This window comes from Leiobunum rupestre, chromosome 6 (assembly GCF_980474605.1).
Source record: "Leiobunum rupestre chromosome 6, qqLeiRupe1.1.hap1, whole genome shotgun sequence".
NCBI lineage: Eukaryota > Metazoa > Arthropoda > Arachnida > Opiliones > Sclerosomatidae > Leiobunum > Leiobunum rupestre.
Window position 1 is genome coordinate 42,299,766 of NC_143389.1, and position 18,054 is coordinate 42,317,819.

Sequence of the window (18,054 nt, forward strand, 5' to 3'; positions counted from 1 at the left end):
ACAGAAACAAAGAGTCAGTAGAATCTAATGGAAGGCCCAAAAATTAAAAACTGATTATCACTTATTCAAACAATGAATATTCTAACATCAAAGGCACAATTAATTCTACAAAATTTCCAATTTGTGAAGGAAACCCTCAATTTTTACTTGGTAAAACATTATTCCTACAAAATAAAATCACTTTATTTCTGTATAAAAACATTAAAATTGTTTTATTTTGATGATCTGCATTCAACAAGCATTATTTTTTGTATTAAATACATACAGACAGAAATTTAAAGATTCCTTCCGTTCAAAAAATTGGGGAAAAAATTTGTTCCAACTAAGTGATAAAAGAACAATACTTGGAGGAATAACTAGTTTTTTTTTAAAACCAATATAAAAGTTATATTTTTTAAAATATTAAAACTCTCTTTAAATACTATTTATTAAGATCATAGCTGCCTCGTATTACGCAAGCACCCTCTCATTCATGAAATAATTTAACAATATTATAATGGACGGAAGCATTTCCTTTTTAAGTCTTAGTCTAAAAATAACTATTCCCTACACCTAAGACTTAGTTTTTTCCTAAATTAGCCGCGAATTCTTCAAATATTGAATAAGAACAGAGTAGACAAACTTATATTGAGCCAAAGTCTGTATCGTCAACATGCGCTGATAGCGTAATTGTGTCAAAAGTTTGGCCATGTCCAGTGTCTGCCATAAATATACAACACATTAACTGCTGCTAAATATTCTGAAATTAGTTACTTGACAGTTCATTTTAAGTTACTTAATTCCTTTATCTAAGCTGAATGGAACTGTCAGTTGACTGCCCCCTTAAAGAAAACAAGAGCCTACCTCCGTTGCATGGTCCAAAGAATAGAGCATTATGTCACATAAAATTGTGACTCCAGACCGGCCAACTCCAGCACTGCAATGGACTAGGACAGGAGAATTTCTTCCTCTACCTGGAGGTTGTTCGTTCATAGCTAAACGTCTAACTGCATCTATTTCTTCCATAAAACCTACAATTTGCATTAAATTTCTTGTAAATAAAATCCAAGAAATTTACATGCAGATACAACTCACTAAGAAAGCCTTGTAGGTCTTGAGGACAACGATGGTCAGGCCAATCAGTGTACTGAATATGCCAAACTGAGCGTTGTGTTCGACTAGGGCCGTGGCTCAATACCAATGAACAAGTAACATAAGTAGATGAAGATACGCTAAAACTCCTCACAATTTGAAACTAAAACCAAAATAATCAAAATGTTTGTTTATAACGACAAATTAAAAAGGTATTTCTTACTTCATTAACTTGAATTTTGGCATGATCAGTGAGAGGCCAATAAGGGGTACACTTATCTTTGCCTTGCTCCTGAGTTTCAGTAAGCATCACGATAAGACTAACATGGTTTTCCCAAACCATTTGCCAAAAGTTATGAACCGTATTTGGAAGAGGGCCTTGCGCTTTTAAGGAAATATTGACAATAAGTAATGGGTAAAAACCGAAATCAGTTATAATTACCTGCTATGTAAAAACGTTGATTATTACCCACACTGACGCTAATATGCGAGGCATTGATATAACCAGTTCGATTATCTTTTGTGGGTGTTAAATGAACTCTATTTTCTTCATAAGGGAGAACATCTCTAAAACGATTTCTGTCATTATTTTCAGGCAGCAAAGCAGTATCAAATGAAGCCATTGGTTTCCTCTTGGGGATTTGTTCAAATTCCAGAAAGAACTGTCCTTCAGCTAACCTAGCTTCTAGCAGTTGTATCTAAAAGTGGCGATTTTAATTATTAAAAAGTAGGTCAAACAAATATAAGTACCAATTTATTACCCTGGAATCTCTTGATAAGGGTCTCTTGTCACTGGGAATTCCAACAACATCAGGAGGAGAGAGAGTTAGACCATTCATAGCCGCTATCAACATTGGCCCCATTGAGGGAGGAGCATTTGGATTTGATTGATTTTGAGAATTGCGGGTTTCGTGGCGCGAATTATTATAATTCACAGGCTGTTGTTGGGGTTGCTGGGTACCATTGACAGGTATGTAAGGAGGAGGAGGTCGAGGGATTAAATTTAGAGAGCTTGAGGCGGGCAGTTGATTTTCGGAACCCACTTTCTGTGTATTAGTGTTAGTGGTATAAGCTGGACTCGGATGAGAGTTCTGTCTGCTCATAGCTTGTAATGAAGCCAGTTCTACACGATTTACAATGTTATCGGTTGAGTGTGCTGGTACAGGCCTTCTTGAGACCAAATCGGGGGTAGCAGTCGTGATATTGATAGAATTGTTGTTTCGCGTCAAATCGGGTGTGCTGGCACTGGGTCTCTGAACATTGAATGGGTATGGGGGTGGTGATTTACATTGATGGTAGGCATTCATCTGAATACTAGCCAGAAGCTGTTCAGTAGAGAGATCAGATTGCATAGCTTGTGTGTGAAGTTCTGGAGTACTGTACGTTTGTGTCGGAGGCATCAATAAACTAAAAAATAAAACCAAAGTTAATCCAAAATTATTAAATGCAAAAAGCCAGATAAATAAAAAGTATGAGTACTTAGAATAATGTTGAGGAAGACCATTAGTATTTTGAAGCAAATGCCCATCAGTTATAGAATTCATGCTTTCAATGTGACTTAAATCTACGTAATTTCTGTAATGAGTGTAAAGCTGCGGGTTTTTGACACCCCCAAGACTAGGTTGACTGTCAGTCAGAACTGCAGAGTTCCTACCGTAGCTACTAGATACAGAAATATCACCAACGCTAGAGCTAAAATAACACGCGAAGGGTTATTATTTTTTTGGAGCTTAAATTTACATAAAATTGCAGAACAAACCTTTGAAAGAATTTTTGTCTGATAGCAGTCTCGTAGTCTGGAGCTTGTCGATATGATGGTAGAGTTAGTCTTCTGCCATAGTCAGGAACAACAAGATCCCCCATACTTCCATGTTGAAGATTTTGAAGACTAATTTGACTATTGCTGATAACCGATTGTGGTAAATCTTCAATACGCGGATGACCATTTAATTCCTGAGATGAATGGAAGTTTTGAGGGTTAGGTTGGAAGTTGTAATTCTCTTCCCTGTTCATTTGTGAGGGTAAATGCAACTGAGTGGCACTTGAATGATGCTGAACACTGTGGTGATGAGGTAGGTTGTGAGTGGACGTTTGATTGAGGTTTGCCTCTTGGCTCAATCGTAGCAATTGATTTTGCTGTTCATTGAAGCGGGATTGACTGGTGTTTAAGTGCTGATCAGAGAGGTGTCTTGAGTCAATAAGAGATATCCTCACGTCTTCAGGTCTAGCTACATTTTCTCTGTGTTCTTCTGTATGGTAAACACCCAACTCGTCTATAAGAGAAAATTATCATAAACTGAACTGAAATTTATTTAATTTTTCAACAATACCCAACGATTCTTGACTGGCTAACATCTGATTAGAGTTCTCAACATTTGCACAGTGACTGGACAGTGTTGAATTATTGCTTATTTGCGAAATTAATTTATTATATACATTGTTAGTCAAATATACATGAATAATTACATGTTATACCCGTAAACAATGGTATTCTTGGGAAACTGGGTGGTCCTCTGTCCACTATAAAACCTATGTTGTTGAGCACACATTTTCCAAACATATTTGGCAACATCAATATCTTCAAGATGACATTGCACGGTTTTCTCACTCTGATGACATTCTATCCCAAAATGCCTTCGATGGTGAATTAAATTAACTATTTCCTGCCACCTGAAGAAGGTTGGTTGCTGGGAAGAACTACCCATTGGTTTAAGGAAGATACCATTCATGGAAGCGCCAATATATAAAACTGCCCCAGCGTGATCCTGAACAAATGATAATACACTTCAGATAAGTAAATAACAAACTGAAAATATAGTTACTTTTGTGCTAAATATTTGTTGTCCATAGCCTTCCAAATTCTGAGATTCAGCGATGTAATAAATCTCTGCCAATGAAGTTGTCAACCCTTGAAGGTTACGATGGGACAATATAACCCTTTCCAATAAAGCCTCCCTTGCTTCTTTACTAGTTATTAATGACTATTGAAGATGGTGAAACATTACACAATACCCTAAAGGAAAATTATCTCAAAATCATACTTTTGGTAAAATTGCAAAATTTGTCAGGTACTCAGTTGTGTGGCGTTCAGGGTCATGGTCAGAAAATTCAGCTAAAACATTTTCATTTAATTGTGGAAAATATTAGAAAAAATCAGGGTTTAAAGACATTACCCTGCAAGCTGTATCCTGCTAATAAAACTGCTTGTTCCGGTGTGCATTTTAAATGGCCTTCAACAAAATCCGTTTTTAATTGTAGAAAATAATGGTTTCTATAAAAATAAGAAAATATCAATTACTACATTCCAAAGCTTTGAAAATGACATGCAAATGTTGGAAATAGACCTAGTAACTTCGTCATGTAACAAAGTAACGTCTGACACAAAATACATGACTCCCAAATGCAGTCTTGGTGTTAAAGATTCTTGAGAGTAGCGGTCAAGTTGTTTCTTTAAAGGTCTCTCAAGATCAACCCACCATAGAGAGCCATATTTAGAAAAATACTTAAGTCCAAAGTATTCGGGCTAAATTAGCAGCTTTACGTGAGTTAAATAAAAATAAATGTTTTAAATTTAAATAAATAAACTACCTGTTGAAGACCCAATCGCTGACAAAGGCTACCAAGGCATTCTTTGCCCAAACTCTGAGAAGACAATGTGCATTCTACAACAGTGTTATCTAACATTTCAACGGAAATAACAAAAACGTTCTTGGAAGCCACATTATACTGTCGACTCTTTTTCAACTTTAGTTTAAAAGGCATTTCGATACTATTTTTCTATGCTTGAAAAGAAAATATGTATTAGTAACGCAACCTAGCAGAAAGATAAAAACATTGTGAACTTACAACTTTTATTGCGAGAAAATAAGGCAAGACATTTTGAATTGTAATTAGTTAGAAAACTTCGAATTCCACCCAGTTTTAAATATTTAAAAATAATACCAAAATGACTTTAAAAGTTCAGAGCAAAATTGTCCTTCCTCAGCAAAGGCTTATAGGCAGACATTTTATACGTATTTCGTCATGGAAAATACCTCATTAAAATCATCCTAAATTTCCTAATCGGTGCCAATGATATGTACCGGTTGGGTGATTCTCAGTTTTTCGGCTCCTTAACGCCCAAGAAAATCATTCTGCTAAAATTTGCAAAAATTTTCTCTCGTCCAGTCGTCAGACTCGTCCTTGCTTTCGGCCTTTCGCGACTTTAGTCACTGTCATTTGCACAACAGCCTGCGTCTAGTCACTAGTGGTAGAGTAAGGGAAAGGAAAAGTGGTGCCAGGGTTGTTTCAGTTCAACTTTATTAGGTTAGAATTACGGAAGCATTCGAATGGAGCCCATAAGTCAGATCATGGGCCAAATAATGATAAATACAGGACATACCTTTTGTCCTTAACTCAGTCGTCCAACAAAATAAACAGGAGTCTTGATGCGACTGCTGCGGAAGGGGGGTAGAAAAGGGGTAAATACCAAATTGGGGGCAAATTTCGCCGGCAAGTCCTGGATTTATCATTATTTGACCCATGGTCAGATTTGCTTTCCACAAATTGCTCCTCTTTTATCGTTATTACACGAGAAATATACTGAAACATTTATTTTATAAGTTATAAATAAACTTTATTAAATTATTTTCATAATGAGCTGTTATTTATTAATTTAGTTAAGGACTGCTCAAGAAGCCATTGGGCTTATATTTGAGCTTCGGCAGTGGCGTAAACAAGGGGAGGGTTTCCGCGTCAACACCCCCCCTTGAGTGTAACTTTGGTTGTACTAAAATTGAACACCCTTCTCTACCCCCCCCCCCCCTTAGGTATTTTACATAGTTTGGCCACACCACTGAGCTTCGATACCCATTAAAACCATACAACAAAAATCTAGGAACTTTGCGTAGTTTAAATTTTGCTCAGAAGTATCGCCGCCTACCGACCGAGTTTTAAATTGAATATATGAAAGCTGTCTGCTCGTTCAAAATTATCTCTGCACAACAGCTGAAAGTTCCAACCGAACAACATTTTAATTCAAAAGTCGTCTGCTATTTCTACACATATTTAGTTCACGGATATTAAGGCAGATGGCACTATATTTCCTAAGCTCGAAGCCTATATGATAAAGTTTTTTCCCGCAAACATAGTTTCAGAAATACATGAACCGAAATTATCAGCGAACAAATTTTTCTCGGGCGGAAATTTCCCCGTGCGACAGGGGAGGGTTAAATAGGGAGGCCTTGTTAATTTTCCGCCTCCCGCGACTACAGGGAAAATTTCGAATGCACCACGGGTAACTAGACCGCCATCTAGTGAGGCTAAGAGAAATTATTTCATCGAAGAAAATCTTGAGAAACGTGGTCTGCAGACCTAGGCTTAGCCGTGTTTTGTTTTTGATAAAGGTCAGTGGAACTGTGGAACGCGGTAGCTACAGCTAAAAGTAGATAAATTAAAACCTTTTTAACTATTCTTACCAGACCATTTGCTATTCAGTTTTATATTTCAAATAAAACAAGTACAATTATTTTAACAAATTAATACAAATATTTATTGTTTATAATTCTTAACGTAGTCAAGTTAGTCTACTTTTTATTAGTCGTTAACTGGGCTTTATTAATTAATAACAACTGATTACGATGATATTTGTTTGAGCGATTCTTGCCTTGGACGTTTCTTCTAATAGTGACAGCCTTTCTTCCACTGACACATGATGCACTTGTAATTTTTCCCCAGCAACATATTATATTTATTTGTTTTTCGAGAAAGTTTCGCTCGGCCGTCGCCAAGTAGCGTATTCAAACCTTCGCCGCGGAGGTGGGTAGGTTCTCTTATCGAGGAGGGGAAGGTAGCGGCCACTAAGGTGGGAGAAAACGGGGAACTTGCCTCCCGTGTTAGAGGAATAGGACGCTGATAATTTCGGTTCATGTATTTCTGATAGTTTTAAATGTATTTATTTCTATTTATCAACTATTATAGAGGTCCATATTGACACATCAAAATCATAAAATGAATCTCCCCCTTTGCCCAGCAGGCACGACACGAGAGAGGGGAGCCAGTAAAATTACCGGGGCCCATGTTTGAACAAATGAGGTATACTTCTCCCGGGTTTTTCTCTGAAAAAGTATAGCTATCTCCAAAGTCCAGAATTAGATAGTTGACATCAAAACGAAGAGTTAATTCACCCTTACCGAATCAGTGGTAGTTGGGACACGAGTTTGTGATAATTCAAAGATGATCAATTTTTATCATCATGTAGAATTAAATTATAAAGTAAGTAAATTTGTATTTAGGAATTTTGCCATTAAAGATAAATAAAAAATGTATAGAGTATTGAATTAGCATATGTTTTAAATAACGCAGTTCTTGATTGAACAAATAAACGTACATCTTTTTTAAATATATTAGTTACTTAGGTAAATAGGTGTCATCGCAGTCTCACCCTTCCATGTCTAACAACACTTAATATCTAAACCTCGTAAAACCTGTCTCTTTCTCCATGGTAAAACGTACGATATATCAGACGATATTTTCATTTCGTTAGTTCACGTTAGATGGCGGTATCGTTACCCAGCGTCCCTCGAGAATCTTCTCTCCTTGTGAAGGGGGTGGCATTTTCAACGAGAAACAAACTTACCCACCACGCTTTTGGAAGGCATTTGCGCTTTCAGAATTTCAGGCTCTGTAGTAAGTTCTCCTAATCTAATTCTGCTATCTCCAGTAGAAACGGCTCTCTTGGGGTCCGGAACTTAAATTTTACAGGGGCCCGAGCCCGCTTTCTGTGGTCCTGTTGCCTAGGTGAGGGTATACCAAAGTCTGATTTCATGTGGGACATGCGTTAATATTACTGGAATCATAATATAATCCTTTATTAGCGTCTCTAGCAATATTGTCGGAATCTAACCTCCTAAAAGTTGAATAACGATGGTGGTGCTGTACGCGATACCAGTCGGAGAGTGGGGACCCGGACCACTAATAGTGAGGATGACACCGCGCTCGCGTTGACGTCATCACGAGTAAAAAAGACCCAATGTCGGCCCTCTTTTTGTTATCATGCTGCAATCACGGTGAAGCGTTAGGTTGTTTTACTAGTATCCCTCCATACTTTTACTCTATGGCTAAGTCCGGATAAATTTTACAATACAAATTTAGTCCCCGATTAAAGGGAATAGAACCTCCAACGCGTTCTTTATGGAAGACCCCATCAATTTCCTTTATTCCCTTCACAATCAGCGATTGTCAGCGCCGCAGGTGTGAAAAGCCATGGGAGGACAATATTGGAACCCTCGGAGGGCGACAGAAATATCAGAGGTTATATTCCCTTTAAGGAACTCGAAATTGTTCTGAAATACCAAAAGAATTCGCCTACAATTGGTGTTGTAGTGTCATACCCGTTTTATTTTAATTATGTTATCAAGGCTTTTGTACAGAGATCGATCGAGATAGGCACCGTGCGAACAATAAATCTCGTTAAAACAGTGGTGGCGCCAGGTTTTTTGGGAAGGTAGGCTAAGAAAATAAATAGACCCCCTTTTTATTATACATGGTGTTTTTTATGCTCGAAAATTTAATTTATATCAGAAACTATAATCGCTAGAATATTGAAATTTTTATGGTTCGTTATTCATCCCGGTGGGCACTGTTTTCTTAAAATATTTTAACAATTTTCCAAATACCATTTTTTCACCACTAGGTGTTAGATCAAATTTGCCATTGAGAAAGTTGTAGAGCGTCATCGAAAACGTACAAAAATCGTTAGTTCGGTGAAAAAAGACCAATTTTTCACTGAAAACCCCAAATTGAAAAATTGACAAGTTGGGCAAGCTAAAATACACATTTATTTCTAAATACAAAGAATTTAACAGGGTAGGGTGTCTTAACCCATAGTTTAAACTTTGGTTTATGTCAAAAGTTTTCAGTTGTTATTGTTTTATTTAAAGCATGTTTCTCTTCAACACTTGTTTGATTGCAATTTTTAGGGAGTCAATAGGCGAAAATTATTCGTTTATCCGGGGCATACAGCATAGGGCAAAAGGTGTAAATTGAATTTCGAAGATGTCATCAGAGTGTACCATGGAGTGTACCCTAAAATGTTCAATCGAATAATTCGTAAAAGTACAATTTTGGGGACCATTTTTAAAACCAAAATGGCGGAACTTAACACGCTAATGGAATTTTTAAGCTGATCTTTATCACTTGAGGAAGAAAATGAAATAATTGATACAATTTTTCTAATTTCCCGCAACTTTAGTATGATTATTTTAAATTACGAAGCAAATGTAGTTAAAAATTATACCTCTTAAGAAGTTAAGAGTTTAAAACCTTTTTTCATGTTAAGCCTCGCGTATTCGAAAGCTTAGCAACCCGTTTCGGTGAATCAGTTTCATCAAAAGTAGCATAAGACCCAAAAGTGAGTCAGCTGTACCTTCGCGCCTATTAAATTTTCTATTGAGACCTAGTCACTATAGACTACATAACCTACTAGTTGGAATAGTACTAGCAATTTTACATTTAGTCTTTAGTCTGGCGCGATTTTCTCTCTTCGATTTACTCGCCCGTAGACATACGTTCTAAAACGCCTCACTCGGCGGCGCTGGAGTAACTCGATTTTGATGACGTATTTTCCGACCCCCTCTTCGTTTCTCTTTTTTACTTTGCCACAAACTCTCATTAACAACTATACCGTTCTGACACACTTTTGGGTCTTATGCTACTTTTGGTTTCATGGATAAATTTTGGCCATTGAAAGCAGGAACTCAAAAGGATGTCTTTTGACGGCCAAAATAAAACCTTAAACCTCAACGGGTAATTCATTGATATCAATCGCGGTAATCGGAACAATATAGGTTTCTCCATCTAAGTTGGAAATACTATCCCCTTAACAATAATTCAGAAAAACTACTAAGCAAACCGTATTACCCTCTCCAATGATAAAATAATTATTATTTTCAATGTAAATAAAACCATTAACAGTCTTTGGAAAACAATTAATATAGTTGGTCTTTGATCATTAAATTCGTGAAACACTTCTGTGTTTTAGTTATCGCTAGCAGCCGAATTAGTCGGTGCAGACTACAAATCAGACGTGTTTTTTACACCTATTGCCTCTACTACAGAGGAGGGGTAAAATACACTTCATCGTAAACTATTGGTAGAGTTTCGGTGTATTTGGGACTTTTGGTGCTACACGGCCTTGACTAAACAGCACAAAAAAAACACCATTCACAACGACACATCGTTTCCTTCTCCAAACTGCCAGGCTAAAAATCACAATAAACACACCAGACACACCGTTCACAACTTTTTGTTTCTATCTCTTTCGATTTTCCTCCCCGTTTAGACATTTTTGCACAACATGTCGGCAACATCACCGCGGTTTTAAAGTAAAGGTTCAGGACTATGCTTAGACCTCGATTACGAGCTCAGATCGTTTCGACGGAATTTCGGAAAAAGTTGTGCGCCGTAAAACGAGCTGTGTGTCGCGGCTAGGAAAAAGCACAACTTTGCGTAAAAGTACCGTGAAGCTGTTAAATTTGACGGAGGCGCCTAGGCTTATCGCTCTAAAAAAATTGAAAAAAACCTCGTAATTTAATGATGTACTAAAACATTAAAGTTCATTAGAATGAATTTTTGTGTCTTATCAGTTGAAGAAAATTGAAAAAAAAACTTAATTTAATGATGCATTAAAACATTAAAACATTTCTTTTATGACTAAAAAGCACAAAGAAACACCGGACACACCGCGTTCACAACGTTTTGAAATCGACGGTGATTCCGAAAAAGTTGTGCGCCGTAAAACGAGCTGTGTGTCGCGGCTTGGAACAAGTTGGCAAGCCAAAATATACCTCTCCTCGGAAGAATTGTCCCTAGTGGTATTAATTTCTCGAGATAACCTTTAAAGATATATCTCCGCAATTTAGAGTTATTTGTTAAACATATTAACCCATTTCTATCCCGCCCGGTATAAAATTTTAATTATAATTAAAATAATTGAGACGAAACGACCAATTTTAATTTATTCAGAATATCATAAGTTAAGTAGTTACAACAGTAAGTTAGACGTACTATAACAATGCACAATTGAATTAAACCCTTTTACAGAACAAGTTTATCAGTTAAATATAATACGAAGCAAATTTTAATGAAATATCTACAGAGGCTTTTTGGAATTACTCGCTTACGAAATACTTGCCGCATCTTTAACGCTCATTTTATTTCAACACTCGCCCTTGATGAAGATACCGTAGATATCTGGTAGTGGACGACTCGTTCACTTCCTGTTGACGTTGTGACGCATACCACATGAAAAAGACCAATGCCGTCCAATTTCCAATATCATATAATGACTCGCACACCCAAGAAATCATTGACTGCGTTAGAAATCGTAGATATCCAAATATCCACACCAAATGTATTTACAAGAAGCAAAAACCTTACCATCAACAAAGCACAGAGAGCCACTTGACTAACCGCCAGCTTTTAAAGCAATTAACGTTAAATTATCTCCTTTGAATTAACAGAACTATATATAGGTCGTTAAGAAAGTGGACCACCCACAGGGTCTACCCTTTAACCCTCTAATCTCGGCTGACTGCGCTAAAACAAGATTTAACCTTTAAAAAATACCAGATTAGGCCTTCATAAATTCATTAATAAAAAAAGACTTTATTACCTATTATGCTTACGATGCCTGTCTTAATTTCAGTGAATCTAAGCAGCTATCGGTGGTTCTGTGGTAGAGCGCTCGACTGCCAAGCCGAATGGTCTGGGTTCGAAACCTGGGTGGCGCATTTGTTTTTAATCAATAGAGAAACGCTAAATTAGAATTTCTTCGATGCAATAATTTCAATTTCAATTCTATTTCAATTAAACCAAAATTTCGTACTCTATTAAATACGCTTCCGATAAAGCTGAAGGTCTAATTTTCAATAAGGCGTAACAAGTGTCGGTGGTTCTGTGGTAGAACGTCCGCCTGTCTATCAGGAGGTCTCGGGTTCAAATCCCGCCCGATGCGATCGCAAATTGATACTAAGACGAATACCGTGTACAACTGGTGGAAACGCTGCCATTGGACGTTGAGAGGTAGCATTACACTCAGCACTCGGTCCGTCCCAAAGTCATTAAGAAGAAGTTGGAGAGAAAACGCCCATATAAACACAACAGACTCAACATGCACATCCATCAGAACACAAACACAACAAATTCAACACTCACAACCTACGCATAAACATTACAAAAACCGTAATACACCAAACCGTCACGACGGTGAGCGAAAAAACACCATCCAAACCAAACCGCAAATGCATCCGTTAACGCTCACCGTCACACGGTGGTTTTGCCAACCCTTTGAGAAACTGCGTACGCAGTGATTACACTTTGCACCGAAAATGCGAACGCGTTCGCAGTCCTGACAGACAGACACACCCACAGACCCACCCACAGACCCACCCACAGACAGACACGGTCGTTGTATAACCCCTCCTAGGGGACTTTGTCCCCTCGGAGAGGTAAAAAGCACAACTTTGCGTCGACTAGGCCTGTACGGTAAATTTCTTTCATGACTAAAAAGCACAAAAGACACACTGGACACAACTTTTTAGGAGGGGTTATACAATCACCGTGTCTGTCTGTGTGTCTGTCCTGCGAACGCGTTCGCATTTTCCGTGCAAAGGTTAATCATTGCGTACGAAGTTTCTAGAAATATCTGCGTTCGCAGTTGCTAGGAATTAGGGAACGAAGTCGAAGGGTTGGCAAAACCACCGTGCGACGGTTAGCGTTAACGGATTAATTTGCGGTTGGGTTTGGTTTGGATGTTTTTTTTTTCGTTAACGCTCACCGTCGCGACAGTTTTAACTCAGTTTGATTGGATATTTCGTTATTGTAATGTTTATGTGTAGGGTGTGAATGTTGAGTTTGTGATATGACGGTTGTGGGTGTTGAGTTTGTTGTGTTGGTGTTACGACGGTTGAGTCTGTTGTGTTTGTGTTTGTGTTTGTTGAGTCTGTTGTGTTTGTGTTTGTGTTTGTGTTTGTGATTTTTTATCTTAGGCGCCTAGGAGGAATGGAAAACCTTTTCCCCTAAATTCCGATAAAGGTTATACTCCCTTTAACTGGGTCGTCATTACTTCGTAATTTATTTTAAACGTTTTCTCGACGGATTAAGATGTTTAATGCAGTTCATCAATTGGGTTCGTTTGTTTTATTTATAAAGAGCCCTAACTATTCCGTCTACGGTCATTTATTGATATACGAGCTGTCGTTCAGTCAAGTGGCTTTCTGTGCTTTGTGAATGGTAAGTTTTTCGCTTCTTGTTAATACATTGTTTATTGGTGTGGATATTTGGACATCTACGATTCCTAATGCAGTGATTGATTTCCTGGGTGTGCGAGTCATTATATGATATTGGAAATTGGACGGTATTGGTCTTTTTCATGCGGTATGTGTCACAACGTCAACAGGAAGTCTACGAGTCGACGGAGTCGTCCACTACCAGATGTCTAATATAGCTATTCTACGGTAACTTTTTCAAGGGTGAGTGTTGAAATAAAATGAGCGTTAAAGATGCGGCAAGTATGTCGTAAGCGAGAAAAATACAAAAACCCTCTGTAGATATTTCTTTCATAAAAATTTGCTTCGTATTATATTTAACTGATAAACTTGTTCTGTAAATAGGGTTAAATTCAATTGTGCATTGTTTTAGTACGTCTAACTCGCTGTTGTAATTTTATATTATTCTGAATAAATTATACTCGGTTGTTTCGTCTCAATTATTTTAATTAAAATTAAAATTTTATACCGGGCGGGATTGAACCGGGATTACGCTTTTAGTAAATAACTCTGAATTGCGGAGATATCTTTAAGGGACGTCTCGAGAAATTAATACCACTAGGGAAATTCTTCCGAGGAGAGGTATATTTTGGCTTGCCAACTTGTTTTTTCAATGTTCTTCAACTGATAAGACATAAAAATAAATTTTAATAAACTTTATTTTTTTAATACATCATTAAATTAAGGTTTTTTCAATGTTCTTCAACTGATAAGACACAAAAATACATTTTAATAAACTTTAATGTTTTAAAATATCATTAAATTAAGTTTTTTTTCAATTTTGTTCAACTGATAAGACACGAAAATACACTTTAATAGTTTTGGAAAATTTAAAAGAATTTTAAAAATATAAGTACTTTGAATATCCTACAATCTAGAGCGATAAGCCTAGGCACATCCATCAAATTTAACAGCTTCACGGTACTTCCGCAAAGTTGTGCTTTTTCCTAGCCGCGACACACAGCTCGTTTTACGGCGCACATCTTTTTCCGAAATTTCGTCGAAACGATCTGAGCTCGCAATCGAGGTCTAAGCATAGTCCTGAGGGTCGGTTAAGTTGCCCCCCCCCTAACGCCATTTACAAAAATTAACTAGTTGATTAAAATGCACAATTATGCACCATCAATGCCCCTTTACGCACCCATTCGGTTCGGAAAAAAATTACGATTTTAAAGTGGGGGCCAGCTTTATCCGTGCCCCCCCACTTCCACTTTTCATAAAACCTTGTTAACCAAACAAACGCACCCCTTACGCACCATTATGCACCACAGTCGAATCATTACGCACCATACTAGTTAAGGAAATAACTTAATTTTTTAATTTTGGACTTTCAAATTTTTGAATAAAAAAAGTGGGGCTAGGTTAACACCAGCTCCCCCTTTCACCATAGGCATCGAAAATGGTGCCATTCAAACGCACCTATTACGCACCATTATGCACCACAGTCGAATCATTACGCACCATTATCTCTAAAGAATTAACTTAAATTCTAAGCGATTTACCAATCGCGCAAACTGTGGTGTCATTTGAACGTACTTATTGCGCACCATATTGCTCACCATACTAATTAACCAAAAATCTTAATTTTTTTAAATTTAAGTTTGACCTTTCGACGATAATGCTAAAAATGTTGTCAATCAAGCGCACCCTTTACACACGATTAAGCACAACATTATAGGTATTGGGAACGGCTTACGAAATTTTTAGCTTCCACAGTGCCTTAAATCCTATAGAAACGTTCGCCGGCCCCTTAAATCGCTGGATCTAGCGAGCTAATTTAATTACGCCCCTAACGTTTTAACGATCAATGAAATGTTTAATAGACGTAATCAGGAATTCATACCTCGAACTTCGAGATATGAATTCCTGACGTAATAAATTATAACTATACATTAATATATATCTATATATATATATATATATGGTTAGTTATCATTGAAAGAATGTCTGTAGACAAAATAAATTTTAAAATTCAAAATTTGAATAAATTAGTCAATGAAATTGGTTATTAATAGAATAAAATAAATTTACGCATTAAAACGATTATATGGTTAGTTTAAAAGAAAATATCTAATGACAAAAAAGTCGGACAAATGAGTCAATGAAATGGGTAATTGGCGTAATAAACAATAATAATACAATAAATGAATAATATGGTCAGACATAATTTCTCCAAAATTCTTTGTAATATATACGCTAAAAATGTATCTTGGTTTCAGTAATGTGAAAATACTAGTCTTTATTTAAAAAATGTACATCGAAAAAATATTTAGTTCTTAAAATGGTATTTTAAGTTGAATTGTTACTGGTCAGAAGTCAGCCTGTTTTTAACGAAAATTGTCATTTTAATCTTTTTAACTTAAATGATTTAACTATTGAGTTAAAAATTTAAATAAAGCAAATTCAAAAATAATAATTCTAATTAGAGTTTAATTAAAATGAAAAATATATCAAATGAGGGCAAACAATCGTGGTATCTGAAGCTTCTTTTTGGCCAAGTCGTCGTACATTTCCCATTGGTCGTTGGGACGAAGACCGAAACAAACGTAATGGCCAATTATTCCCATTGGTCGTTGGGACGAAGACCGAAACAAACGTAATGGCCAATTATTCCCATTGGTCGTTGGGACGAAGACCGAAACAAACGTAATGGCCAATTATTCCCATTGGTCGTTGGGACGAAGACCGAAACAAACGTAATGGCCAATTATTCCCATTGGTCGTTGGGACGAAGACCGAAACAAACGTAATGGCCAATTATTCCCGGGGGAATTGACTCCTTGAAACGATACGACGCGACGGCCCGCGCGAAATATAAGCCGTGTTCACACTAGACACTTTGGAACCGTTTTAAAACGGTTTCGAAAGATAAAATTGAACACTTTCGGTGTCAACTGTATTAATAGCCATACAATAAATACATTCGATAGCAAAATTTTACAATTTGATCTTTCGAAACCGTTTCAAAACGGTTCCAAAGTGGCTAGTGTGAACGCGGCTTTAAGGTATTTAATTCGATTGTTTTTGGTATTTGTGAAAGTTTTATTTCGGAGAATTTGGTTTCAACAAGATGGTGCCTCACTTCATTATCACCATCTTCCTAAACCAAGAGTTCTTAAAATTTTGGATCAGCAGAAACGGTGTCTTTCATTGGTCCCCAGATCTTACGCCGCTGGAGTTTTTCCTTCGGGGATTTATCAAAAAAGGGTTTACGTAACTAACGTGTTCAAAGTCAAGATGAACTTCATCAACGAATTATAAATGCTTGCCGTGAAGTAACTCCAGAAATGATCGAACGTGCGTTTGATAACCCCGATGATTTTATGTTTCTCAACCGATGAGCTTTTTCGTCATAATGACGCTTTTATTCAGTCATCCGTGTTTTTTCGCGTTTCCGGTTTTGACGTCACGATGGTCATCGGCTGGAAGAGCTGGTTTTTCCGATGACTGACGTCATTACTGACGTAAAACTACTTTAAATTCAACGCCATTTTAAAAATCACCGATGACTGAATAAAAGCGTTCAACACTCGGTTCAACAACTTACGACGTCATTATGACGAAAAAGCTCATCGGTTGAAAACATAAAACCATCGGGTTTTTTCCGTTGACTGTTACTGAACGTACCCATGGCGTTGAATTTATAGTAGTTTTAAGTCAGTAAGGACGTCAGTCATCGTAAAACCGGGGTATGTTCAGCACCGCGCATCGAACTTACCGATTAGTAATCGCTGACATCGGTTTCCTACTGTACGCTTTTTCGCGTTTCCGGTTTTGACGTCACGATGGTCATCGGTTACTCACCGAAGTCCTCGGCTGGAGGAACCGGGGTACGTTCAGTAAAGAAAAAAAAAACAATGTAAGCGATTACTAATCAGTGAGTCCGATGAGCGCTGCTGAACGTACCCAATAGGCGCTTAAATAAAACATCTTCCCAGAAATTGCCAAGAAGTAATATTTCCGACAGCCAGAACTCATAAGGTACTATCATATGTAACATAATTACTCATAAGTATGCCTCTGTATAACATTTCCATTGAAAAAAATTCAATGAGACCTTGTTTCACGCGGAACATACATTAAGCGGACCCAAAAATGCAAAAATGCTTATAATCCTTGCGCTATTGAAAAGGTTACCAAGGAAACAAAATCTCGTGATCGCGAGACACGAGCTAAACTTGACATGGGGCACGTCAAAATTCTAAGAATTCTTCCCTTGATAGTGAGAATTCTCACTCCTGAAAATTTTGACGGTCATTCTCACAGGAGGTGACGTCATCTCTTCTCACGAGTTCTCTTGAGAAGAGTGAGAATGCCTCCGAGCATTCTCACTCGGTCAAATTACAAATAAAAATGGCAGCTAATATTCTAATAAGTTTACTTGATTCTGAAGAAAATAAACAATATTATATTTTTGTGGACGAAAATTAATTTTAGAGAATATAGAATGGTTAGTTAATTTCCTATGAAACCTTTCCTTTTAAATTATAAATAAAATCTTTCCTTCCTTCATATATTATCGTGAAATCGTGTAAAAATAATATTTATTGTCAAAGGCTTAGTTTACTACGTTCGTGGGATTATCGTAACTTCGCAAACCGCCATCGTTAGAAGAATCTTTTTACATTTGACGCATTTTAGCGAGTTCTCACGGGGAGAAAATTCTCACGAAGAACTC

General features: G+C 37.1%; 2 protein-coding genes across 4 annotated transcripts in view; one reads left to right on the top strand and one right to left on the bottom strand.

The window, feature by feature from the left end:
* Window positions 1-212: 212 nt before the first annotated feature.
* Pez (protein tyrosine phosphatase non-receptor pez) lies at window positions 213-5,303 on the bottom strand. 3 transcript variants are annotated; one of them, XM_090177391.1, is made up of 16 exons: window positions 5,106-5,303; window positions 4,660-4,853; window positions 4,416-4,594; window positions 4,245-4,342; window positions 4,113-4,183; window positions 3,894-4,052; window positions 3,547-3,836; window positions 3,402-3,478; window positions 2,831-3,344; window positions 2,551-2,763; window positions 1,833-2,478; window positions 1,514-1,769; window positions 1,295-1,455; window positions 1,075-1,234; window positions 844-1,010; window positions 213-699 (listed from the first exon to the last, which is right to left on the bottom strand). In XM_090177391.1, the coding sequence occupies exons 2-16, from the start codon at window positions 4,831-4,833 to the stop codon at window positions 571-573; spliced, it is 3,294 nt and encodes a 1,097-aa protein (XP_090033517.1). In that variant the 5' UTR covers window positions 4,834-4,853; window positions 5,106-5,303; the 3' UTR covers window positions 213-570. The 3 variants fall into 3 exon arrangements, with proteins under 3 accessions (XP_090033517.1, XP_090033516.1, XP_090033515.1); XM_090177390.1 differs by having other exon boundaries at window positions 4,660-4,848; window positions 4,918-5,303; XM_090177389.1 differs by having other exon boundaries at window positions 4,918-5,303.
* Window positions 5,304-7,138: 1,835 nt separating this feature from the next.
* Window positions 7,139-18,054, top strand: part of LOC149941023 (phosphatidylserine synthase-like) — a 32,522-nt gene continuing 21,606 nt past the window's right edge. The window contains exon 1 of the mRNA XM_090179406.1: window positions 7,139-7,143. Within this exon, the coding sequence (XP_090035532.1) occupies window positions 7,139-7,143 (5 nt within the window). The remainder of the gene's footprint in view (window positions 7,144-18,054) is intronic.